Source organism: Falco cherrug, chromosome Z (genome assembly GCF_023634085.1).
Source record: "Falco cherrug isolate bFalChe1 chromosome Z, bFalChe1.pri, whole genome shotgun sequence".
Classification (NCBI taxonomy): domain Eukaryota; kingdom Metazoa; phylum Chordata; class Aves; order Falconiformes; family Falconidae; genus Falco; species Falco cherrug.
This window is the reverse complement of record NC_073720.1, coordinates 73,751,577-73,778,214: the sequence shown is the minus strand read 5'-3', so window position 1 is coordinate 73,778,214 and position 26,638 is coordinate 73,751,577. Positions and strand designations below refer to the sequence as shown.

The 26,638-nt window shown below is 39.1% G+C and overlaps 1 protein-coding gene across 1 annotated transcript in view; it reads right to left on the bottom strand.

Annotated features, from left to right (window-relative positions):
• Positions 1 to 26,638, bottom strand: part of SVEP1 (sushi, von Willebrand factor type A, EGF and pentraxin domain containing 1) — a 128,839-nt gene that overhangs the window by 84,401 nt on the left and 17,800 nt on the right. The window contains exons 4-5 of the mRNA XM_055699432.1: positions 1,755 to 1,913; positions 1,330 to 1,509 (exon numbers count right to left, since the gene is read on the bottom strand). Coding sequence (XP_055555407.1) covers positions 1,330 to 1,509; positions 1,755 to 1,913 — 339 coding nt within the window. The remainder of the gene's footprint in view (positions 1 to 1,329; positions 1,510 to 1,754; positions 1,914 to 26,638) is intronic.

The following is a 26,638-nucleotide window of genomic DNA, read 5'->3' as shown; positions in this document are numbered from 1 at the left end:
TTTGCACCGGAGACTCCTGTCAGACAAGATTTGACAGGCAGGTGCTCTTCCCCAGTATCCCAGTTTACCTAAACTAGCATGCATCTTCAGTCTATGTTTTGACCGCTGGAATGTCAACAGCTTGAAGTCTAGCTTCTCAACACCCACAAGGTACTGGCCAGCCATTTAATTTCCTACTGAAAGCTTCTTCCTGCCTTCTGTTACTGGAAGTTATAAAAGTTTTCCAGGATTATCTGAAGGAAAGTCCTGCAATGTAAGCACAAGTGAACTGCTATATAAGAATGTCCTGAGCAATGGATCTTTATCTCAGATGCCTCCTTTCAGAAACATGACTTGCTATTTCTTTAAGGGCTTCAGTGTTTGCTGTAGTGGCATATAGTGCTAATGCCTCCAGAGATCTATCCTGACTCTTTCCCTGAACTCAAACAAACTTCTTGTTTATTAGCTTCCAGTGCAGTTTACCAATGTCAAGTGCATTCAACTCAAGTTAAACATGTTGAATTACAACCTGTAGCTGCCAAGGAGGTGAGGGCTGCTACCTGTTTTTTTAGGCCCTCCTTGGAAGACATACCCGATAGAACTACATGGGGATGCTGCTCCCCTTCTAAATCACCAAGAACCCAACCTCAGGCAGACACAAGTGATAACAAAAGTGTGTTCCTATGTACTTGTAAAAGCTTGAGAAATAATGTTTTTCAGGATGGTCTTTCCCCTGTCTCCTCCCTTTCACACCTGTTTATTTCTTTTCCAGCTGACATACTTTTACAGTGAACTTCTAGGATACTACCAGTTGTTCCCTAGTGAAACTCCACTCAATTCTTCTGAAGACTGCGCTCAAGGCCCAAATCCCAAAGAAGGAATCGGAAGAAAGCAAGATGGAATTCTTCCATTGCTACTGCCTCCCAACTCCAATGCCCATCTGTGCCAGGAGACTGGTGGATACTCTAAAACATCCATGTGGTAAGGTCTTGTTATATATTTGACTGCTTGGTAGGTTCACTGGATTTACATAATGTAGATACAAAATTCATAGAAATTAGGTAGAGAGAGGTTTAAAGAAGGAAAACGTAAAGAGAATGAAGATTCATTTGCAAAAAACTGTCTGCCTAGTAAATACCACTCTGCATTTTCTATTGTAGATGTCTGCCTTCCATTTTAGGAAGGAGGGAAACAGTGATTGGAGTGAGAGTTTACCTTTGGAACTTTCTTTCACACAGGAGTTAACAGGATCAGATCTGCATGCCCAACTATGTAGTGAGCAGAGAAAACCACTGTTAAGAACAAACTAATCCAATAGAAAAAGACTTTTCAAACACCCAGCACCCATACCTCTGCAAGTAGCCTCTGATCCAGACCATTGGCCATTTGGCTGACAAAGCCGGATGCTGGTTCCCACAAGATCAAATCCTGCTTTGCAACGGATCCCACAGGCAGCATTAAAGTAATTGTTGCAGACATTCTGGACAAAGTAACCATTTTCAGGGGGCTTCAGTTCAGGGCAGTGAACAACTAAATAATTAAACAACCACAACAGAGTTATGATGCTAGCTGGAGTGCAATAGGCTGCTGAAGGAAAACAGTTTTTTTCATTTTCAACTCAACTTGCATCTTGGTACTTTTGTTGTTTTGGAATGACACAGAAAACTTGCACGCAAGTTGACATGTACTTCACAGAGCAAACACAAATAAAAACATTGTCCCAGTACTGCATTGTGCGTTCCCGGGCTATTCCGTTCCTAGATGGAAACGCTTACCTTCACAGGTTTGTCCTACAGCATGATAACCCTCCCGGCATGTACAATCCTCAATAGAGGTACTTCCTGGTGGAGAACTGTGATTCTCATCAGGACATGAGATGCAAGTGCTGATTCCACCTGGTGAACCCTCAGGTTTGTATGTTCCTGGTGGGCAAGCTGTTGAGCAAAAGAAAACATGACAGAAAGGAGTTCAGGATAGACAACTTTCGCAGGTAGCATAATTTTTCAGGTGTGTTGTTTTACTACTTTTTTTACCTAATATGTCCAGTGTTACTTAGGGCAGGAGCTTTCTCTGCTTGAAGTGCTGCAGAATGCTTACAGGGTTGAATAAAGCCCACCAACGTTGGTGGAGGTCCCTCCAGTGACTGTCTTGGAGACTCAATATTAAGTCCATGATTAATCTTCTTGAAAAGAAGCCCAGTCCCAGAACACACACCAGATTTTCATTAATAAAAGCTGTGCTGACCTCATGAAGAGATTTTTGATTTAGAGGTGTAAAAAAATCCTTGCCATTTAAAACTTCACTGACATTTAATGCATTCAAATTCTAGTAACAAGCTAACAGAAGCTAGCAAAAAACCCTGCCCTTGATTTATACATCATGATTATACATGATCTACACACTACGTTTGCTAAAATATATGAAACCACAAACAATGAAGCAATTAATCAAAGCAACTGCTCCTTGAAGATTTTGCACTCATTTATATCCCATTTAATATTTTTAACTCTGTTAACGCACAAGCCCTAAAGAGATTCAGGAGATGTCTTCAGAGACAGGGAAAATGCATAGAGAAAAGGCCCTCTCACCTGAGAACTTCAGATTGGTTGGATAAGTCTGAGTCTTATCTCTCTCTGCCTTGAATTCTATTCTTCAGGAAACCACCATAATCGTTTATTTCACAAGGATGATGTAAGAAACAGGGGAGTGACTAATCAACAGGTGCTGGTAAAGTGAAGTATTGCTTGATCAGGTTACCACTTGAAACAGAACTGAAAGACAGCTGGGTTGAAAAAAGGACCTCCTGATGTAAGGAAAGTTCAGGAAATATTTTGAGAAGGTTATGCAATATTAACACTGAAATCCAGCCAAAAAAGCTCTCATTTCATTAATTTCACTGTCTATGCATTTTCCTAATGGCCACACTTTCTCTTGCAGACTGCAAGTCAGCCTCTTATTTCCTCCCCTCAGTACAGTCACTTTGTACCATCTGGTGTAGCTCTGGGTGGTATAAAGAACTGACCAACTGTAAACACTCTCAAGTGCCTTCCTCCTTACATAGTCAGATGTGATTGGCTTCTGGAGAAAATCTCTCCTGTTGAGGCATATTTCCTGGAGTTCAGAGATCCTGGCAGTATCAGTCTTTTCTTTGGTAGATATTGGGCCAGCTCTGTTTGTTCTGTGACTGCTAACATACTCTAACTCTTGTCTTAATAATGGAAACAACTTCCTGCTTTCTAGACAACTGGAAAAAAAAATCCAACCAAAAAACGATACCAAAAGAAACCTTAACCTCCTTTTTCTCACCTGTCATGGGAGAATTGACTTTCATAAGCCAAATTTTATGAATTAAACCTTAAAAAAAAAAATCAACCCATATGAACAGTTAGTACTTTTTTCCAGAAGGAGCAGATTCTTTCAAAAGGCTTCCAGAGATGTTATTTTTGTTTCATTTTCAGAAAAATTTGCAGTTTTATTTTGAAGAAAGCAACTGAGTGGCTAGCAGTTAAAAGGTGATTTTGTGTGCTGTAAATTGGCTTTACAAATCTTTTTTTTTTAAAAGATTTCATGTTTAAAAAGACAGTGAAAATGCCTAAGCTAGGCAGTAAAAGATATAAGTACAAATCAAAGCATTTCAGGAAGGAAAAAGGGCTGAAAAATCCAAACAGAATTAGAGCTGGGAATTTTTCATTTTTGTTCTGAGACTTTTGGAAAAGCATCTGCAAAAAGATTCCTTTCCTATAGCTCATCTGCTTTTCCCACCCAAGACATTCCTTTTGGACTGCTACCGCTTCTTTGTTCTCTTCTGTGCAGAAATCCCGCATTGGACATTAGATCTCTCCAAAACACTCTCTCATGCTTCAGATGATCACCTCCAAACTGTCTAAATATCAGAGGTATTAAATACTTCCCTGTGGCACTTTGTGGAAGTCTCTGTGCATGCTTGCTAAAAACTAATTCTATCTAGCACAAAGTGATGAAGTACATACAGGGACCTACTGTATGACAAAGTGGCTCTCCATGTGCCAGCTGAAGTCAATCAGTCTCTTCTGTTCTATAAGCGCCATAAAAAATGACACCTAAAAGAAGTGTTTAATTAAAAACCCAACAAAACAACAAAAAAAACGCCCTAAGTTCTCTCTTTCTTGCAACCTCACCTTAGATGAAGAAGCAGCAGCTCTTTTCTGTTTCTGTTTTGAAAACTATGGGATAAAAATAATCACCCTTTCTATGATGTGGGCATTTTTAACAAGAAACCCTGTAATATACTTAGGGCTTTGAATCAGTCTGGCTTTGACAAAAATTGTTCATTCTGAAACTACACTTACAATTTCTTCTTTCCAGTGAAGCAACAGGAGGCAAATAATACTGTTAGAATGGTTATGTCTGCTGGGAAAGACAAGTTTCCGCAAATGTCCTGACTCTTCTTGTATGCTTCAAATGCTTCCCACTGCCTTTCCAAAAAGTCGAATTACATCCTATCCTGGCTTTTTATGTAGAATTGTCTCCAAGCCTGACTTCCGGAATTCCTCATTGACCTTACCTATCCCTTAGATATATTTAGCTACAAAACTCTACGCAACCTACATTCAGAATTTCCACAAGATAACACTCGGTTACAGAACTATTTCTAAGTGTGTGAGATCACACAATCTATCCTGACTGGTTTTAGAACAGAGCATAAGCATGCTGACCTCTGTGCATTTTCATCAGAGCCATATTAGCATGGTTAGCATGGCCACAGCTTAGGTTAAAACCATCCAAAATCACTGATGGAAAAGCAGAGCTTTGGTCATCTGCTGCAGTCTGCACTTGTCTATACCTGACCCAGTCAGAGTGCAGACCCATCCCCTCCTGCTCCAGAAAATACTACAGCATGGCCCAAGTCAACAGACAGCGATGCATTCAGAGGCAAGAAAGAACTTGAGGGGCAAGCACTCTGAAAAGCACACATGGCCATATCCATGACTGATCATACATGTGTCTCCTTAGGGTGTCTTCAGAAAATCAAGCAGTGCCAAATTTTCATTGCATTCTAGTCACCGGTTTGCACTCACTAACATCCCTTTATACCCACAAAACCTGACTGCAGGGAGAGATCATGTTCTCCAGTGCTAATCTGTAAAAACAATTTAATTTTTTTTCAAGGTTCGCTTCCCCTTGCCAACAATGCAATGGTATAAAAAGGCTCAAAACACATACAAATGAACCCCAGTGTAAATAAGCATCAATCCAGCACTGTCAAGAATGACAAAAAAGGCAAGAATCTTAAAATGGGGAAACGGTATCAGCCTTTAAACAGAGAAGACACTTATATGTATATCTGCATGTATGATCTTCTCAACAAAAGATTTAAATACTGCCTGTATTTGAACCGTATTGTTCGCAAGGAAATGCTTATTCTTTAACGTAATTCTCCTCTTGAGACCAGAATAGTGAACACTGAGCTACACCAGAGGATTACCTCTTTGATACAGGAATGAAAGGATATCTGGAAGCAGGATTAGTGTGCTAACTAAAACAAGCACAAGCCCCAAACTCCCCCACGCACACAAAGGTGGCTCACATTGAAGCTGTCATCAACAATAACCTGCTCTAATGAAATGGTAGATACTCACCAACATGCAGATTCTGTTGTCCATGTTAATGACAGTACATCTGATCCCCTAATGACAGATCCCCTCTGATCAGAAAGGGGAAAGAAATAATACAGGCTTACTTCAGCATGCCTCCTGCACTTTCTTCCTCGGTTATGCTCTCCTAGGATATACAACTAACTGAAAAAATGGAAGAAAATCCAGCAGGTCTCTTCTGGTTTTGAGCACTACAGGGCTTGATGACTTCTTAGGTCACCAATGGAATACACTTTCTTAATCTTTTATCTATCAAAAACAATTAAGTTGTGTGTACAAAAGAAATCACTAGAAAGGAAATATGACACAGGTCTGCTAGAAACAAAGACCCAAAGGGTAGACATAAAAACACTTCAGTCAACACATATGTATTGATAGCATTAACTGTATGTTTAAGACATTGCCTGAAGCTGAACAATAGACATGGGAAATTAGGAGAGTCCACCAAACATCAAAGGACACTTTCAAATTCAGGTGAAATTCTTCTGCTCTGCCTGCTTACAATAATAACAAATCTCATATTATAATCTTCAAGCAAGAAGAATTTAGTATCGTAAAAGTGACAACATAAAACAAAGGGTATTTCAGAGATTCACCAAACACTTAACCTGTATTATCCAGTTTGGCTTTTTTTAGACTGCAAATACTAAAGCCAGTGGCAAAGTTAAGCCACGCGGTGTTGAACCCACTCGACAGCATAAAGACTCTAGTCTGGATTTAAACAGGTAGAGATCATGTGTCAAAGGATTCTACTCAGACACAGGACCACAACTATTCCTCTGAATGTACAAGTACAAATTGTATGTATTTAAAAATGTAAATCTTGTAAAATCCTGGGAGAGCAGGCAAGCTCAGTTTCCTCTCCAACTACTCTGGTGTATCTAAGTCACTGAAATGGAACTGTTCTTCACTGATTCCAGCGTAAGACAGAGGAGAGTCAAACTCCATGTATTTCAAAGATTAATTTGAGGGATTTTGTGTTTTCTTCGGTGCATAATTTCTCCCGCTAACTACATATACTAAGTAATCCCTGGCATGAGCATTTTTTTCTACACTTGATGCTAATGAAGGATCCGATTAATGGTTTATCTTTTGTGGGATATGGCAGGAATCACATAGAAAATATCCTGCTGTCTCCTGCATCAACCTGAGCTCTATTCATACACTGCTACTGTGATGACCGTAGTCTCTAATTTTCATTTTCCCCCCATATATGTAAAGCCTAAATGAAATGACACCATGATGCAAATTACAAATATATAAATAGACTTTATAACTCAATCCTCAAACTTTATAAATGAGGAAGAAAGCCTAGTCTTCCATTTAATCAAACTGATTTCACGCTACTGTAATTACTTTTATGACACTGATTACACGGATACACATTCAGCCTAAGGAAGCGGTAAACCTGTCCCACAGTCAGAGAGTATACCATGAATATCTGTTCTTATTTTGGTTTGCTGGTGTCTACTAAAATGATTTAATCCACAGGTCACAGAATCTCTGAACAACAATTACTGGGTGTTGTATTCAGTTCTTTCCCTATTTCCTCAGTTTTTGTTACTCAACATACTAGGACAGGAGATTTTTGTTGATGTGGATCTTTTGACCTGGCATATGCGGTCTTGTACTTTCATTCATTCATTGGAAGTTATGTGGAAGATCCACTGTGTGCCTAGAACTACTTCAAACTATAGTCCACAACATCAGGACAACCAAACCCTCAAATCAACTTACATTTATGCCCTTGGAGGAGAACTACAGCCTGAAGATGAGGGCTCTTTCTCCCTCTGCTTTACTTCATCAAAGATTCTTACGCCTTGGCAACAGCAAAAATAACACGAAAATTAGAAAATATGTCACTCTGATCTTCACGTGTGTGAAAAAAGGGCTGTGGTAGGTGTATTTGCCATCAGCTATGCTTTAGATTTGCCACCATGAATGGGCCTTTATATAAAGCTTAGTTATTTGACTAAATAGAAGTAAAAAACTTTCACGAGGAAGGAAGTACAAAGAAGTTACAGTACATTACCGTATGCTGCATCTTTCTACCCTGGTATCTGTGTCTTTCATTATGACAATGTACTACACAATCAGATTTGTCCAAGGCCTGCATGTACCCTCTATAGAATCAGCACTAGGAACAAGGGGCTGTTATGTATTCCCTGTGACAATGGCCTACCAAATAGAATACGCTTTACAAAGATAATGCATGGTGTCAAGGAAGAAATAGAGGTCCCTGTTCCACACCAAGCAGCTAGACTTCCTGATGCTTTTCCACCTGTTGCTGCAGATGAGAAAGACTTCGGGATGTCTTGTAGTACTAGCATGCAGTGCTGCCCAACCCTCCTTCCTGCCTCAAAAAAACATTCTTCTGCTGCTGCACAGTTCATTTGCGAGTGGCCTCTGCAAGGGAAGAACATGAATAACATGGGAAGCATAATGGAAACCATGACTGCACGAAACTCAGCAGTCCCTGCCCTGTCCATGTATTTCATAGTGATAACTCTTGGCTATTGCTGTAAATACTGTATTCTGCGAATACCTGCAAAAATACAGGATTCTGTAATTTTCAGGTCTATTCTACTAAACCAAACAATCAACCAGTTGTCGGTTTCTCTCCTGGAATTTAAACAAGCCAGTAAATACTCAGCTTGGGCCAGAAGAAAAACAGTCCACCCTGGCCTCTGGAATGTACCTCACTGGACCTGAACATGAAGATCTTTAAGCGTGCTTCTCAAAGACTTTCCACGCTCTGGGTCTCTAGTGTAGAGACTGCCTCCAGAAGCTACAGCTCTTGTCACATTTAAATTATCTGGGAAGGTACTTTTTTTTTAAATCTCCTATATTGTAGTTTTGTCAGAACAGGCACTTTGTGCCCATGAAATGCCTTCAGAAAGCTAAGGAGAAAAAAAATCTAAACCTTTGGCAGATGCTGTAATCCACCTTTCTGCAGTTTGCAACATGTATGGTGCCATAAAAAAAAACATGAGTCAGGAGCATGCTAGGATTACAAAAAATAGGCAAAGATGTGGCTTTAGTTAAATAAATATTTGACATGTAAGACTTGTACAAAGAAAGGAACTGTAAAGGAAAACCTTGAGCTTGCCTTTAAGTTGTGGAGATCAGGGAAGGATTTGCTAAGTCTTTAGTATTTCCTGTTATCCCCAGCATGTGCTCTGCATTAATTTCAAACACTGAACCTGCTCATCCATCTGCTCTTTGTCAGTATTCCTTAAACACCCTTCTCACAGCAACATGATTAGCAATTTAACAAGCTACATCAAATAGGAACAGAGAAGACATGTATTTTACTCCATGTCTTTATTAGATTTACAAATTTCCTCTCACTGGGGACAGCAGGCTGAAATAAGTCCAAAGTTTAGCTATAGATATGATACATAGGGAAGGGTTCACTCAAATCTTTTTATTGAGTTTTCAGGTATCAAAACTGTAACATTCTACTACCAAGTAGGCTGCAGCTTTTGGAATGCCACTTTCAGATGATCTAGCTCTAGATCTTTAAGTAATTTGAACAATCACAACAAACTTTCAGCAGCAATAACTTGTTCACAGTAAAAATGAGAAATTTGGATCCTCTCCCATGGGACAGAACTGCAAAGTTGCCTGGAAGGAGATGTAGTCCCTTGGGTGAACATCCTATCTCAGTACCTGAAGCATACCCAGTGTGGGGAACAATCTGCCTGCTGAAGTATATAAGCCCAAAAGATATGACAACTTGTAAAAGTTAGGATGCCAAAAAGGACCTTCTTTCACAGGGAGATCTGGTTGTGAGCCGCAACTGTGCTGACCATCCTTGAGTAGGCTTGGGTCTAGCACAGGGGTCTTCAAACTGTTTAACCAGGGGGCCGGCGCGGATGCAGTGGCAGGCAGCCATCTGCGGCTGCTTGGTTTCCCCCCCAGCCCCCGGGGGTGGGTGGGGTGTGTGTGTCTGTAAATACCGGGGGCCGCATTGAGGACCCTGGGGGGCCATATCCAGCCCATGGGCCATAGTTCAAGGACCCCTGGTCTAGCATATTTAGACAGGATCACTGCAAAGCAATGATTCTGACTACAAAATATCCTCCTTGGTAATACCAGTTGTACTGGGAATGTATAAAGAAACCATTTATGCCCAGTTTTAAAATTTATAAAAAGCAGACCAACTAATATATGTTAAAAACATGTTGAAGGATGACTCTGTTTAAGGCAGTCACCCACACATGTCCATTGCAAGGACACAGAGCTTTGAAAACTATTTTAAATGTTTTACAAACATAAAAATAAAGACTACCATGTACACTTTTACAGAAGGTAACTTCTCTCTTTGTCTCCAAAGCATGGGGCTTACTCAGGAATAAAAAAAGAAAATTCTGATTCCATGTACTGTATTGTAATTTAAAAAGAAGCCTACCAATGCTTCATTTCAAGCCACAAATTTACAAGATATATCCTGACAACTTGTGCAATTTGTATACACACAAATGGCATTCATGTACTGAATTAAAATGAAGCTATTTTGGCTTAAATTTCACTGGCATTTTAAATAGTGTTTATAGGTGAGCTGTTTGCATACACATCAAATCTAGCCTTAGTGACACATTCGGAGGGCATACCCAACACAAACATAAATATGCTTATTAGCTGTGGATATCAGCTTATACCAGCACTTTTGATTTTAGAGCTTGGATACTTATTTATGTCCTCATGTCCCTGCATATTTCTAAAACCTATCATGCTAAAAGTGTACAACGAATTCTGAAAATACAAAAAGGTCCTTCTGGGAAACTTAGTTGATTGTGTAAAGTTTGCCATTCAACTAGAGATTATTTATGAGTTTACATGCAAGTGAAGACTTTGGGTCCAAAAGTTTGCACACCATCAGACCCTTAATTACAAGTGGAAATTAAATTCTGAAAATGCTTTGCTCAGAGCAGAACTACTATATAGTAGGCTTCTCTGGACATGGTCTTCACCATAATCACAGACACACATTCCTCAGTAAACCTTGATCACTGCTGATGTGACAGCACATGTTGTTCTAACTAGTACTGTTAAAAATTACTTGCATCTCTGGATAGCTTCCTGCTATTTAAATTCATCAACACTGAAAAGGAACATCACCATCCTGTCCTAGGTGCACTTATTTGCGATTTTAATATACTTGCTGTGAAGTTATATTTTTGCTTTTACAAAACTGTAAAAAAATACAGACAGGCTGAAGTAAAGCCAGTGCCATTAAAAAGAACCCCAAAATCTTAATTAGTTTGTGCTACACAGAGATGAGCAAATAGCTGTTTCAGAGATCTAGTACCTGTCTCATATGAAGGCACTGCAGGCCCAGTTTTCTCTAGGCCTGGTTCAACCATCGTACCATGTAACAAGTAACTCCTCTTTTCAGCTGACAAAAAGGATTCTGGGTAAAGGAGGAAAAGGGAGGGCCAAGAAAACGATGAATATGCAGGGTAGGGATTCAAATCAGATGCAGGGAGCAAAGTCATGTCATACTTTTTCTTACTTTCTCATTACTACTCATTGTACCAACAAATCCACCAGTCCATCACCTCCCTAACAGGTTGGACTAGATGCCCAAAGAGCCAAAATTATTGGTAGACCAAATCTCCAGTGATGTTAGTTAGATGCATCAGAAAAGTGAAAAAGCTCCATCTGGGCTGCACTATGGGCTGCTTGGTTAACTTTCACGTGAGCTAGATGCACACACTGGCACGCAAGAAATAGTCCTCCTTTATCCACAACTGGGAAGAGTGACTACTTGGAGATCTGAGAGACATCTGAGATGGGGCTGGGTAAAAAACAATTGGTTAACAGCTCCTGATCTGTTACACCCAGAGAAAGATGGACAGAAGTGAGAATCTGCTCCACTGTCTACAACTCTTGGGACATGCTTTTTTTTTTTTTTACCACAACTCAGGCAGCACTTGCTCAGCACAGCCTACACTCTACTCCAGAAGCAGGGAGCAACAGCCTCGAGTTACAGAGATAACTCAGCAGATCACCTTCTCCTGGGACACCTTGAAAGGTAATTATTAGGGACTAGAGTTTAGAAGTCAACAAAAGCACCCCAAGCTTCACAACACTGATAGGTTTCTGCAGTAAAGAATATGCCTGGTGGTTCAAGATCCATATCCATTGTGTTCACCTGCTCAGCAACTTGGAACAGTTTTGTGTTCAATGATTTTTGGAACTTAAAAGTGTAACTAAAAATGACTCTCTGGTCAAACTGAATCAGTAAACTGGCCTTCCTGAGAACTGCAAGTTGCATGAGGAATCCAGGAAGTCAGAGACTCCACATCCTCAGATTTTCGCATCCAAGCACAAATTGTGAATATGCTCTCTGGCAAAATATTAACAGAACCCTGTATGGTCCTGAATTATTTCCTAGTCTAATATGAAATGCTCCCTTTCTGCTGTTGTCTCCAACACCCACTCTCACCAGCTGTCAGTATATATGATCATGAAGAAAAGGAAAAAAAAAGATACCTATTCCTGTCTCCTTTCTCTGCAGATCAGAGTAGTTCCAGTTGCTGAATAACAGATGGGGAATGCAGCAAGTAAAAGCTATTATAAACAGGAAAGTGAAGCCATTTCTGCCAGACCCTCAATAAACTGTCACTACTGCATTAGGTGCCAAACTTGGCCTCTTTTCCACATCCCTTATTTTTATCATTAAATATACTTTTCAACAACAGTGATTATACTCCTATTAAGTAACATTTCTGAGCACTGAAGATATAGCACATGACTGTGCAGATGGAGAACATATGTCACTATTTCCACGTTTATTTACTTAGCAGCCCAGGGTAGAAGTCAGACAGTTTTTGATTAACTTAAGAGAACTGAAGCACATGCAATGGCTCAGGCCAGTAATCAGACAATAAAAAGTGGTTGGTTTGCCAATTTTTTTTATTTTTTTTTTTTACATATTGTGAAACTAGCTCAGCTATCCCCATGCAGAGTTCAGTAAACTGTTGTAATCTCAATGTTATAGTTTCTACTTGATTCCTGGAATCACTACTGATACCCATGACTTACTGTGAAAAATGCCATAAATCCCATTCTCCGTTCCTCATGCAAAACTCCTATGGAAACTGACAGGATCTCCTGAATTCTTTCAACATTATCTCAATATGCAGATCAAAACAGAGTCTTGTTTACAGAAAGCAAGAGCACTGAGAGAACAACTAGATAACTGTGCTCACTATTAACTGCTGCTTGCTTAAGAAACATTTGGAAAAGTGATTGCTTCTCACTTCATTTCCCCCATTTTCCCTTTCCTTCTCCTCTCTCATTTCTTTGCAAGCCATAAAGCAAATTCTTAAGGATGGATCTGACTCTTGCAAAAGCAAGTCAGCTGCGAGCAAAAGGGTCATCTCAGATTTGAACTGAAGCAACATGTTTTAAGTACTAAGTCCTGTGCCTGCCAAGGAAGTGAACTTTGCTACTCCAAAAGCTATGGTAAAAAGATTAAAGGCAAAAAATACTACGTTGCAGTACCACAACCTTACACAAAGCCTTGCTCCTCTGTCTAACAAAGCTTCCTTCCGTCAAGAACCTCCATTAAAACATTTCTGAACAACATGTTTGCATCCCACACTGAAGAGCACTGACCTGGTCTTCATTGCTTAGCCACTCTGCAAATAACCTTCTGCAATGCAGGAGTTCTCTCATAAAGTAGGTATCCCTGGCTTGTGAGTCATGTGTTCATAAGGCCTCTTCTTGCTATCAGTACTGACCAAACATTTGCTAAAGTAGCAACCTGTAACATCTGAAGGCTTTAGTGAAGTTCAGTTGTTTAAACTAGAACGAAATAGTCTGCTGCTGCTGCCAGAAAGGGAGCAGAGAAACAGCAGAGTGAGATTCTTTCAAGAACTCCCAAGGTACAACAAAGTGAAACTGTGCTCTGTGTCCCACTTCTGTATCCTCTTTGCAGCTTCAAAGGTATTTTTACACCCTGGAGAAGCAGAATCACCTGTTCTTTTTCTAAAGGGCAGTGAGAGATCCTTTGTATGTTTCAGGAGGAAAAAGGTCTGCCACACTTCTGGTCCTACTGTTTCTAAATGCATGCCTTTTTTCTGATCTCCTCTGCCATAAACAAGGCCATCTACACCTGCAGAGATGGAGAATAAGGAGGAGAAACATTCTTAACTGCAACCTGAAGCAAAAAAAAAAAAAAAAAAAAAATGAAGAAAAGGCAAGCAGCAGTAACAATTAAATCACTGTGTAATGGACCTAGGACTTATGATTATTAAACCACTGATTTTTAACTAGAAATTCTATTCCTAAACAGCGCTTGATTCCAATTAGTTAGGTTCACAGATAATTAACGCTGTCTAAAAATACCCCAGTTTCTCCTGAGCTGGAGCCAAATTCTTGGCTAATTTCTTGCACTTTTGCAGACTGTGAAACAGTGAGGGATGCAAGCAACAGATGACAAACTATCTCTCTGATGTAGGAATGTATGAGGCACTGCACTTTCTATTTCAACACAGGAGGCCTCCCAAAAATGACCTTAAAAGCAGTGAAAATAAATTAAACCAGCATCACTGGGAGTGAAATTTAAGGCATTACAGGCAATTTTGTGAAGCATCACATTCACAGACTTTGAACTTGTTAGCTTTCATCCTTGTCTGTGCTTCAGCCTTGAGGCAAAAACCAGACAAGTAACAGCTGTAATTATTACCTGCATCTTGAGGGATAGGTAGTTAAAAAGGAGTGAGGCAACCAAAGTACAATAAGGGGCTTCCCTTATGTTCTCAGGGTACAATTTGCCATCTTGCCTGTGACATAGTGGGAAGTGCTCAGGCAGCTGCTGAAGAACTGCTGGTGATGGTGAAAAGCTATTAGGACAGTGAAGACAGCAGAATCCTGGAGGCTGGCAGAACGTAACATCTCATTTGTCAAATGGAACTGAGGGCCATGCAAACTGTGCTCCTGGGGCCATAGCACAGCTTAGTACTGCTTCTAGGCCAAACTGGCACCTAGGCTAGGACAACCATTATCATGGATAAGTACTGAAAAGGAGCGTCAGTGCTAAGTGGTGGAAAAAATAGGAATGTAGGTAACCCTCAGCTACTGCTACATTGAAGAGACACTGGCAGATGGTGCCTCAGTGTCCGAGTCTGATATACTCCTCATTTTTTGTAATCACATTACTTCTGTTCTCATGAGTTGGGACTGTGGACACAAGGTGGGCTACTGGTCCACCTAAAAAAGCCATATATAACTTTGCTACTCCCACTGCTGAAATCAAGTCACTAGTGAAGACCAGCTGCCATTGCCTTTGTGTACTCCTATGCCATGACCTAACCACCACCCTGCACTGCCACTGGGACAGTTTTTTGAAGTGTTTTTGGCTAACCAGGAAGAATATGGGTACTCACAGAAGTGCCATGTTTTAAAAATGGTGTTGTATTTTGTAAGGCATTATATTTTGAATTTCCACTCAGAAATAAAAGAGCAATATTTACATACGTGTTTTACTCCTCTACAATTCACTATGACATAAAAATTGAAGTGAAGGAATTTGCAAATGACAGCATGTTTTGATCCTCACTATGCCGAGGCAGAGACATAAACTCTCAAAAGAGGGAACCTATGTATTTGCACCTCAGGTGATATTTCTTTGCTAAGCTGACAGGTCTAAAGGACCAGAGTATATTTAGGTGTACAAAGTAATGCTTCTGTGAGACAGATAGTAATGGAAGTCCAAAAGAAACTACATGTAGCTCTTCTGGTGTATAATCACAAGGTTTGGCAAGCATTCCTTATGTTCTGTGTTGATACCAAGACTCCTCAGAATAAGGCTACTAAGCCCTCCATTCTCCTTTTTGCACTTCGAAACACCTAGTCCTGTGAACTCAATTACTTGAAAGAGCATCTTCTGCAGCACTTCATATTCCTGCATGCAACCCTTTCTCCCATACCGTCTGTCTTGAGACCTACGGCACCTCTGTGCCACAGATATAAAAAAGATGCATAAGATTTAAATTAGTTAGCTGCTGTATTTAAAGGTACTAGAGTACCTCTACACTGGCCTGGACTCCCCAGAGTACACACACCGTCGCTACTGTTAAGACCCACTGGGCTTGTCTCCTACGATGCTAAAGTTATTGCAGCAGGCTTTAGCAGACTGCGGCTCCCAGACCTACTAGGCTTTGTGGGATGCTCTGTGGGCAGCAGATGGGCAAAGTGTGAAACAAGGCACAGGAAGAAAAAAAACGGGTCAACATTTTCCTCCAAAGCTCCAGGTGTTTTTACAGACATTAAACTCAGAATATAAATATATGCCTTTAAATTAATGTGACTTAAAGAGTATTCCCAGCCTGTGTAGATGTAGGTGTTTCTGCATTTCACCAGAACACTGGCATGTCCTGTCTCTATCTCTTAGCCGTTTTTAATACCACCTATGTGTATTTCCAGATAAAAGAGTTTTTCTAGGGGAACACAGTCAGAATACAGCAAGCACTTTTCTGTCATAAAATCACAAAAACTGGAGCTGAAGAGAAGCCTGAGAATAGTAATAGGAATGTTATACTCTAGACTATTCCATGAAGCCCCAGCCAACAAAACAGGCTGGAATTAATAGCAATGATCTGAGAAAAAAACCATGCAGCATTAGCAGCCCCAATGTAGGAAAGTTCTTGTACTTTATCTTCTGGCATTCTTTTTTGAGAAACAAACTACACACCAGAAGAAGATGGAAACTTTGCATGGGTATTTACTATGGCATTTACAAGGGAACACCCTTTGCTTGAACTTTTGGGGCCAAAAATCTGCTTATTTTTTTATCTATCCTCAGAATGTCTCTTTTGCTCTCATGGAGAAAAACCCAGCAGATTTGCCTCATGGCCAAGAGAAGGAGCCAGATTTTAGGTTGTCACAATAGGGTGCAACTCTGCATAAAATCAATACAGCTGCACACACCTACACAGATGGAGATTTTGCCATTCCGCTATGCTTTTCAACAACAAAAAACTGCAACTTAGTGCTTAATTGTATTGGGTTTTGTTTCAGATCTGTCAGGTCCAAACTAAACAACATGATTATAACTAGACCAATTGATTATATTACACACACTTCTGTAAAATCAATGTTTCTCAACTCCACCCCCACCCCAATGTTACCCCACCTACCCCCCCCCCAAAAAAAAAAAGGTCCATTCATTCTTCCCATTCTTGTGGAGGAAAACAATTTATACTTAATAGATTTCAGACAGGGAGAAAAATTCAACTCCTCAAACTACCTTCAGATGTCAGCCCTACTAAAACATCTGCACTGGAAGTGTGAGTTGCTGGTCTGGCTTTGTTTTGCATGGTAACAAATTAAACCCTAGGGTTTTGGCCTGAAGACGTTCCCATTTCTGTGCAAAGTCCTGATTTCTGTTTTCATCAAAACACCAACAAGAACCAGAAGAAACCAATTTCCTGTTTGATGAAACTGATCTGTGTTGCTGCTCTCTCATTCTCAAGGAACCTGGTCACACTCCACCAGGCAGTCAGCACTGTTTCTGGGTGAGAAGGCTGGAACATCTGCAGTAGATTTTAGAGTGACAGAAGAAAATGAGGCTGATTAGAAGACAGCAGACCAAACTGCTCCTGTCCATTCTGGCTGTTGAATATCTGGCAGATAGATTGAGCTTATCATAAAATGTCTGCAATCTATTTGCCCTAATTCTTCTCCAAGCTGAGTAGGCTTTTGCCATCTTTTCATCACGGTGTTTTTTCCAGCATACTCTACTGGCTGCCTGCTGCCTTTGCTGGACTGGTACCAGCATCTGAAGTACTTCTGGACCCTTGAGAATGGAGAAACATAGAATCTGCACAGTGGGAGAAGTGAGGAGCATAGCTGCAGATGACAAAGAGAAGGCTTCTTCCCGGGGAACTGACTGTGAAATGATCTGTGGAACCTGCCAATCTTCCATACAGAGCACAGGGCAGCTGGACAGGAGTGAATAGGAGAGGCAACAGAAAAGCCATCATACCCCTTCTTGCTACTGTCTTTACTGTTTTATAATGGTGGCAGCCAAATAGAAGGTAGTAGAAGCAACATCTATATTGCCTTTTGGGTAAATATCCCTTGAAAGACCTTCTTTAGGTCAAAATCTCCAAAGACTTATTTAGCTGTGGGTTATGACCTGATAAGCACCTTTGTTCTACATGTAGAACATATAGAAGGTGTAGAAGCACCTTTGCTTCTACATTTTTCTTCTCCCCCTCAGCAAACCCACGGCAATTAACAAATGACCATTTCTGAACATTTGCTAAATTATGCAAGCTGCATTTCATACAAAGTATTTGCTTCCTATTGGAAGAGAAATAGACAATTTTACTTATAATGCTGAAAGGAATAGTACTCATTCTTACAGAGAACACACTCTGCAATAATCACTGGCCTGGGTTGAGTAACTATCACAGCACACATCAAGGCAAAGATTTTAAAATAAAATAAAATTAAAAAAAATCCTACATTCCACATTCAATTGGAAACTGATCCTGGGAGCTAAGACTCAAATTTGTTTGACCAAATGACAAACACACCATGTGCAATCCATCAAACTCCAAATGCAGGGACACAGTGACTGCACGAGTCTGTCACCTTAAGAGTGCTGTGCTCCATTCTGGTTAAATGGATCAGCTTTGACAAGACTTTGTGAGCAACTTAAAGAAGCTAGGAATCCTGATACCTATTCACAACCTCAGAGGCACAGGCACTAAGGTTATTAAACCTTTAGAGTTAATTGTAGTGCAAATTACATCCTGGGAATGACTTAAGTACTTAAAGGTGATGCTCTGGAGCCTTGAAGAGCCACTAGGAACCAAACAGTTAATTAAAACAAGCTCTAAGTCTCTTAACCTCTCTCCTCATTTCAGTAATTAACACCCTTTGCTGTATACTGCCATCTTATTTTATCCGTGATGCACTCTTTCAAGTACTTTTGGTTTTCCTTTTCCAGGACAAAAGCTACTTAAAAGTTCACAGAATGCTAAAATGTCTGCTTTTAATTTGCAAAACTGGCACAAGTTCAGGAATAATATGTGTGCATGTGTGCCTGTGAAAACATCCTGGCTATGTGTTCCTGAAAAGGTATTGAAGGCAAGATGACACCATGTAATCCATAGGGGTGACCAAAGAATGTTGCAGTAAAAACCTTTTAATTAAGGGATTCCATGGACATACAATTATTTCAGTAAGTGCCTGGTATGATGCAAGTCCTAATCTTGAAAATGATTTCCAAATCTGCAAGACCAGACAAAGGCTTATTAAAGGATTGCACAGCTGGAAAAGGAAAGATGTTTTCAAACCATGTAAAATCTCAAGGTAAGGTAAGACAGCCTGCTTTTTATCCTGTCTAGAGACTCAAGGCAAAGCCAGGCTTAACGGTAGAGGTTTTACAGTCATTTAACTAACGGCTAAACCTAGCTGGTGCTGTATTTACACTTGGAGCCTTTTTCATTGTGATGGCCACCTGCAATGGCTGCACTGTGGCCAAAGGAAAGCTTAGGCGCTCAAGGGGAAGCCTAAGTCTGTGCCTAAGGCACACAAAGCTAGAGACTATTCCTATGTCATGTCTATTTCTATTCAGAGCACAGTTTCTGCTCCTCTCAAGCCCTCCACATGGTTGATTTTTCTCCTTGAATTGCACCTATGAACTTGCCAGATACTTTATATATGTATTTATATATATATTTTTTTTTATATATATATATATATAAAGTATATATATATATATAAAGTATATATATATACTTGCCAGAAGCATTATTTTCATCCTGAGGTGACCAGGACAAGTCACTTCCAAGATAAGGAAAAAAGGGTAACTTGTGCATCACTTTCCAACTTTTCATCAAATTTATTTCAGAAATAGCTCTGTACTGAATACAAAAGAAAGCACAGAGACTTATTTTCTAAAGCCTCAGATGACATCTAGTTGCAAAGGACAAGATGTTTTTCAATACTGTATACAGATGTAAAATTACACCTCTCCTTTTCTGGTCTGCACATGTCAAAATTGAATCTGGGTTTTAATCTCTAACCTATAACTTTGTTTTGAAAGGATTTCCTCAGAAACGGTGCCTGTATACACAGGTTTTCAGGGTTTTCTTTCTTCATGACAGTTCAGTTTTAAATGCAAAGGAAACAAGCTATATCATGCAGAGTTAGAAAAATCATATATCAGTGAAATAATAATTATCCATATTACTTATCATGTTACTTAAAATATTTATTTTTGCAACAGAAGATATGTATAAGTTGACACATCAAGCCTGAAGAAGACAGAAAAATGAGTCACTCCTTTCCAAGGACTTGATCCAAAACTCATTAACAGTATTATAAGAGGAAGCACTCATTTACTTCAACAGGCTTATCAAAAACATGGATACGGTTAAAAAACACCAGTAGCTGGACATGTCATTTGTTAAGGTGAAAAAACTTGTACCAAACTGATGAAGAAAAGCTCTTTTTCTACAATTTTGCAAGCAATGCCATTGGTTAGATTTTAAAACTTCAACATTTCTGTGATGGTTTGGAAAGCTCCCTGCCTCACTCTAGAGATTATTAAAGAGTTTTTCTGATGGACTGTATCTGGATTAAAATTCCATTTTGGAAATGATGAGCTTCACAATCTTAAACAAAACAACAATACTCCACCAAAATGAAGGAAAAACCCCAAGCAAGTCTCATGATTTGCTCCACCTGAGTTGTGAATACTTAGATCCCTAAAGAAAGATAAATAAAATCCCAACCTCATCAGGTTTTTTCCTACTTATATTTATAAAACATATTCTTGAAAAAATATTTTGCTACTGTTTCACTTCACAGGCTTCACATGGGGAAAGCAGATCATTGAGGTTTTCACAGTGCAGTAAGAAACACTTCAGTACCTGACAAAATCTATCGCTTCATACACACTGTGTCTCAGGAACCTTTTCAGTATCACTCTGTGGGTATAAAGTCATAAGGCTTCAAGGAACAAAAGAAGCTTCCACTGCCAGAAATGTCCCATCTTCATCAAGCAGGTTGTACAGGTGGGAAACAAAATACTTTGGTGCCAGAAGCCACTTAAAATGCAAACAAAACTACCGTAGTATCAGGCAAGCTAACGTAAACCTCAGAGTCAGTCATTCCTACCAAAAAACCCCTCCTGACATGAAGAATTTATGGACATCATACTTTTAAATTACCAAAACAAAGAATTTCTCTCCTCTTTGTGTGCTCCTCTTTGAAAAATCTTGCAGCACCCAAATCCATTTTTCACTCAGCCTTTTCTTTGCTTCCTATAGCAACAAGTAGGAGAATCTCTACCTGGATGTTCAAAAGCAAAACAGGAAATACTGGGCTTCAAGGAAGAAATCTTTGAGAAAGCAGATTTCAATGTAAAAATGTCTGGAGGAGTATGTCTGCATGCTTCCAGACTTACTTATTTTCCACACAAAATAGCTGTAAAAGCCATTTCCTTTAGTCTTTGTGCAAACAACAATTATGAATATTCTTGCATAATTTTTTGGAGTCTTAAAAAGTTTTTTTTAAGGATAATTAACCTAATAAATCTCCACAGCTTTTTCTATAGCATTTGCCTCCTATATCTACCTTCCTCATCTACTTGTCTTCCAGTATCCTCAGTGGAAAACCAGATCAGTTTACATTTCTCCTGTACTTACCCCTCTTGATGTTATGATAACCTCACTAGAAAAACACACTTATTTATATTTCTTCTGTATTTAACCATCACGATGTTATGCTCAAATTGCTACCCATAATGAGTCAAACAAGATTTATAAGAAAAAGAAAAATTATACAGAATGCCAGTAAGGAATGTTTTTGCCAGTATTAATTAAACATCCATTCACTGTTGCTTAGTCATGGGTATTTTGCATCCTTCCTTCTGGTTTTGATCCCTGCTTTCTTGTTTTCTCTTCTTCTTACATGACAGCCAGTCATGATTAACACAATATATTCACAATAGAACCTGTGCGTATTATCACAAACAAAAAGCCACTGAAGAGAGGCTGTAACAGAGGAAGGCTCCACTTGGGAGAAGCACTTTTAAAATTAATTAAAAATAAAAGAGTAACATATACAAAGGTATCCCATCCTCCAAACGGGTTACAGAAAGCATTCATTATTAGAGAGCTGTTAAGCAAAAGGGGAGAATTATGGACTGCCAGGTGTTGTATACAGAGCAAAGACTCTCCAGTCAAGCTTTTCTGTCTCTACAGTAGGTGAGTCCAACACCAAGTCTCTCCAAACTGCTCAGGTTTTATAGGCATTAATGCTTCCTTACGTGTGTACATCCCAGCTTCCTTGTCCAGCTGTAATCAAAGTTATTTTAATTGCTTAAAAATCTTATTTACTTTCTTCTTTTGGTTATCAAGATCTGCAGGTTGATGTGGCACAAAACACATTAGCAACCATTTGACATTTTCCTCAAGGAGATGCTCCTTTGATTTAGCCAGTTTTTAATGGCTGTGTGTCTCAGGAGAAGCCTTCTTTTTGTGAGAGCTAGGCAAAAACTGAAAAGTATTTTTTAAAATTTAGAAATTAAAAACAAATGAGAGAAGACAAACTAAAACAAACTCCTGTCCTGTTTTAAGATGCAGATTCAATAGAAGAAAACATGAAATGGCACTGCCTTGTGAGACAGCAAGACTAAGTTCTACTGCTTGAAAATGTGCGGTTCTGTGAACCAATTCAAACCTTCACATTCAACAGGCAAATTTAGCCTAAGATTTTACCATAGCTGGAGAAACTTTATACACCATCTTTTTCACACTCCCTTTCTTGCTCTTTTTTCCCCTCCCTGTCTATCAACTACTAGTGGAATCTCAGAGTGTTCCTGGTGGTTCTCCTTCAGATCCATGACAGGCACCTGCTGAAGAGCATAGTGTATGTTATGGTATGTGTTCTTAATCCTGGATGCCTTGGGGCTTGGAGAGATCTTGTAAACTTATGAAGAATTTCCACATATACTATGACAAGTTCAGGATGGTTAGCAAAGCTTCATTAAGCTAGTAATTCCTATAGGGTAGCTAAAGAAACACCTCCTGAAACAGAGTGTTGAGAAAGGGTGACCCAGACTCAGAGGGGGTAGAACCTCCTATGAAAAGGGAGGAAGGATACAGCATGGCAGAACAGATGTTTAGCTTTCTTTAATTAGGCCACTAGAATCACCCCTAGAATTGAAGTGCTTCCTGTCTGACTAAGAAAAGAACTTGCAGCAGTATCTTAAATAAAAAACTATATACTCTTTTTCTAACTAGAAAGCTATCCAACTCATGAACATCAGGTTTTGTTTTGCATTCTCCATAGGAACAATCCTGAAAATTTCATGGAATAAAATGCTCAGCTGAAAATTGGGTCCAAAATCCAACAAACCACAAAATGCAAATCTCCCCTGCCTTGCTGGATCTAAATTTCCTCAGAGTTTAAAGTCTTTTCAGTGAATGTGTTCTGAATTAAAATTCATAAAAGTTTTCATGTTATTTCAATTTTCATTGGAAAGGTTCTTTGTGTGCTGTTTTGTAGACAAAACTGTTGCCCTAGTGGCTGTGCAGATGATAACTGGTATGCTGCATGCTCCTAAATCAAAGCTTAGGCAACCTATTGAATACTCAAATATATGGTGAAATTCTACACTTGAGTAATTATGCCCAGGTAGAGGAACAAAAATAAATAATAGAAGGAATAACTAAAATAGACTACAAGCATTTAATGTATTAGTTCTGCCCCACCAACTGCACATCATCTTCAAAAAATGGGGTCCACATGTTAGATAAAAGAAAGTGATTGTAAAGTTGTTAACTGTAGAAGAAGTGGTTGTAAGACAACAGTTTTCTGAACTCCCCAGTAACTGTTGTTCTGCTCAGGATGTAACTGATGAGAAACACAATGTGCATCCTTTAGTTGCATCATCATGAATCTAAAAGGCCATCCAAAAGCCAAGAGCCCACTTAAAAAAGAACTTTCTCTGGAATCTTGCTGAAAAAAAATTGTGAAAGGGCTGTGTTAAAGACATATTCCTTAACTTCCTAAGACAGGGAAGAAGATATAAACGGAGATCTGGACATTTGTTTTACTTTACCATGGAACAAGCAGTTGATTTGAGCAGCCCACCTTTTTATTGGTGGAATGGAATACAAAGTCTTAGTGGAAATCACAGACTTATTTTTACTTGGTTGTCTCTAATTTGACAGTCAACATTTGTAATCAAGGAAAGGAAGGAGTCAAAAAAAGTGGTTTTGAAGAGGAGGTGTTCATGTACTCTACAGTACTTGGGACCAGTTTTGACACTGCCTCTGTTCTTCCTCTTCCTCCCTTCCTTTGTCACATTGTCACAGCTGTTTCTTGCTGCATGAGGCTCCTAGCATGGGCCAAGAAGTTTTTGTATGGTTTGCTTTTTTAAAGTAGAGAACAGTCAGTCTGTTCTTCTTTCTGTGGCACATCATCAACAATATTAGAAAAAACAGGAGGGGGACACTGAAGACCATTTCTGCTTTTTGGATCACTAAACAAAGTATGTGACTCCTGTTTATTTTATGGAGGCTTTCTAGACAATGTTTTCAAGTAATCAGGAAACTAAAAAACTGTTTAAGATTTTTACATAGTTACCCTGATGCCTCACATCCAAAACCACAAACAGTAAGGTGGTATACACAAGAGCATACAGAAAATAACTAAAATAGCAAAAACAACAGATACACTGCAGAAGAACATTCTCCTGTCCTAATGAAAACTCCTTAAAAAAAGCCGTACTATATTAGGTAAACATAGTAAACCACAGTTTAATCAATCAAAAGCTAAAAGCAGTCCAATTAAAATGTAAGTCCTGTCACTGTTAACTTGCCAAAAGTCATCCTGCACATTATATAGTGAAGATAAGTTAAGATGCATTCTTAAGATTCCTCATGCTTTACAAATCCACAGATATGCTCAGCTGAGAAATGTTTAAAAAAAAGGTTGGAATGCTTTTCAGAATAAAATAATTCAAAATATGCTGTTTATCGTTTAAGGAACACCTTTTGTTTCTGCCTGTCTTAAAGGAGAATACAACAGCTGAGCAAAGCAGACACATTTTAAAGAATGGGCTGGAGTTATTCAGGTTGTATTTTCCCTAAAATATATGTATGCATCTTCAATTATCTTCAAATATACAACAGATTGCTGCAATCATCAGCTTATTTGCTGTGTATCTAGTACCAACCCCTTTTACAAAATTAGTTTAGAAGCACCTGTCAAAATGAAACTTTCCTCTGCAGCTGCAGAGTACCCACTTAAAGAAATCAGACTTTTATCATTTTTGATGGCACTGAAAAGGTATGCTCACCCCATCAAAACATCCTTTCATGTAGAAAGGGTAACTCTAAAATGATAGGCCCACTATCTTTAGGAATAGCTCGGAACAATATTTAATGATACAAACTACTGACAAAGGCAGAAGTGCTGCATTTATTTTGTTCAATAGGCTACTAGAGGACTCAAGGTGGAGGAAATTACTTGAAATACAAAAGAAAAAGTTATGATGAAAATTTTATTTTGTCTGAAACAATTACAACTGAAAATAAGCAAAATGGAACAGTCTATCTTCATTTAGACTTAATTAAGCACACAAGGAAGCTGCACCCACTTACATAGAACAGAAATCTGATCCAATGTGTCAGTGCTGAGATTGACTCTCCTTTCCTTTACTCATGTTGCACTCAAAACCCAACGAATTCCTGCTTACCTACTTCTCTTAATACAGAACAATAGAAAGATACTCCAAGGGCACAACGTGAATTACAAGTTGTGAATTGGTAGGGAGTATAATGGTCAACTTCCCAACACAAACACTGGGGTATCTCAGACCTTTCTTGCCCTGGTGACAGACAACACCTTTACCCTGTCATGTGCTTATGTAAAGTCTGGATCCCTCAGTGTATCCTTATAATCCTCCTTGTGCAGGAATACAGCCATCACAATCTCCATCACACCTTCCCCTGGAGGAATTCTTCAGCTTCTTAGCCATAAACCTGCCTGTGTCTATTCTCTGAACAGAACTATCAACTCTTTACAAGTTACATCAAGAGACTCCCTACATGTAATGAAAATCACATTTAAAAAAGCAGCATGGTCCTCATAAACAGCTGTACAACCATAATCCATATATCCAGCACACTGGGTTCACATCTCATGGGGAAACATCCCATGAGAACTGTGATATGCATAATGTAAGTGATAACATGCAAATACAAACAAGATTAATATAAATACTGTATTTTGTTTTTAGTTGATAAATACTTGATTATAAATACTCCTTTTGTCCAGCTTACAAAGCAAATGTAACAGAGTTCAGATATGCTCTAGCAATTTTGAAACTTTTGTCCTAGAAAAATCAATGGAGTTGGATAAAACCTGCATACCTTCTCTGACAATAAAGAACTGTATATTGTTGTTATTTCAACTGTAGATTTTGAAAGCACACTAGTAAAAAAACGTCCAAAAAGCAGTAACAACAACAACAATCTTAGCAAAATGTGACAAGTTTCTGTTTAGTGATCCAAATGTGTTCTTTCTCTTTAGCAACAGAAAGTCAACAAAAGAGAATTAAAGAACATTTAATTGACTGTAAGGTTCACCAAGGATTTATCCTGCAGAGACCTGTGTAACACAGCCCCTCTCCAAACAAGAAAGTTTATGGAAGTTCAACTAGCGATCAACAAAACCAATGAAGGAAAATTTACTAAAAACAGAAGTCATTACCTCATACTTGGTAAACTCTAATCACAAATTACTTGTGAGCTGTGTTTTAGGGAAGTTTTACTGTGTCAGAACATTTGCCCTATTCTTACTTCTTTTCTGTGCATCAGTTTGGGCCATACCTTGGAGACAAGGTATGACGTGAGTTTGACTGCTAGAGCTATTCTATGTCTTCAGCTAGAGAGTTTTCAACAGCTTCAAATGCATTATGATCCAGGTTCATAGCCATAAACCCAAACAGAACTTTTCACTCTCAGATAGATCAACCGCGT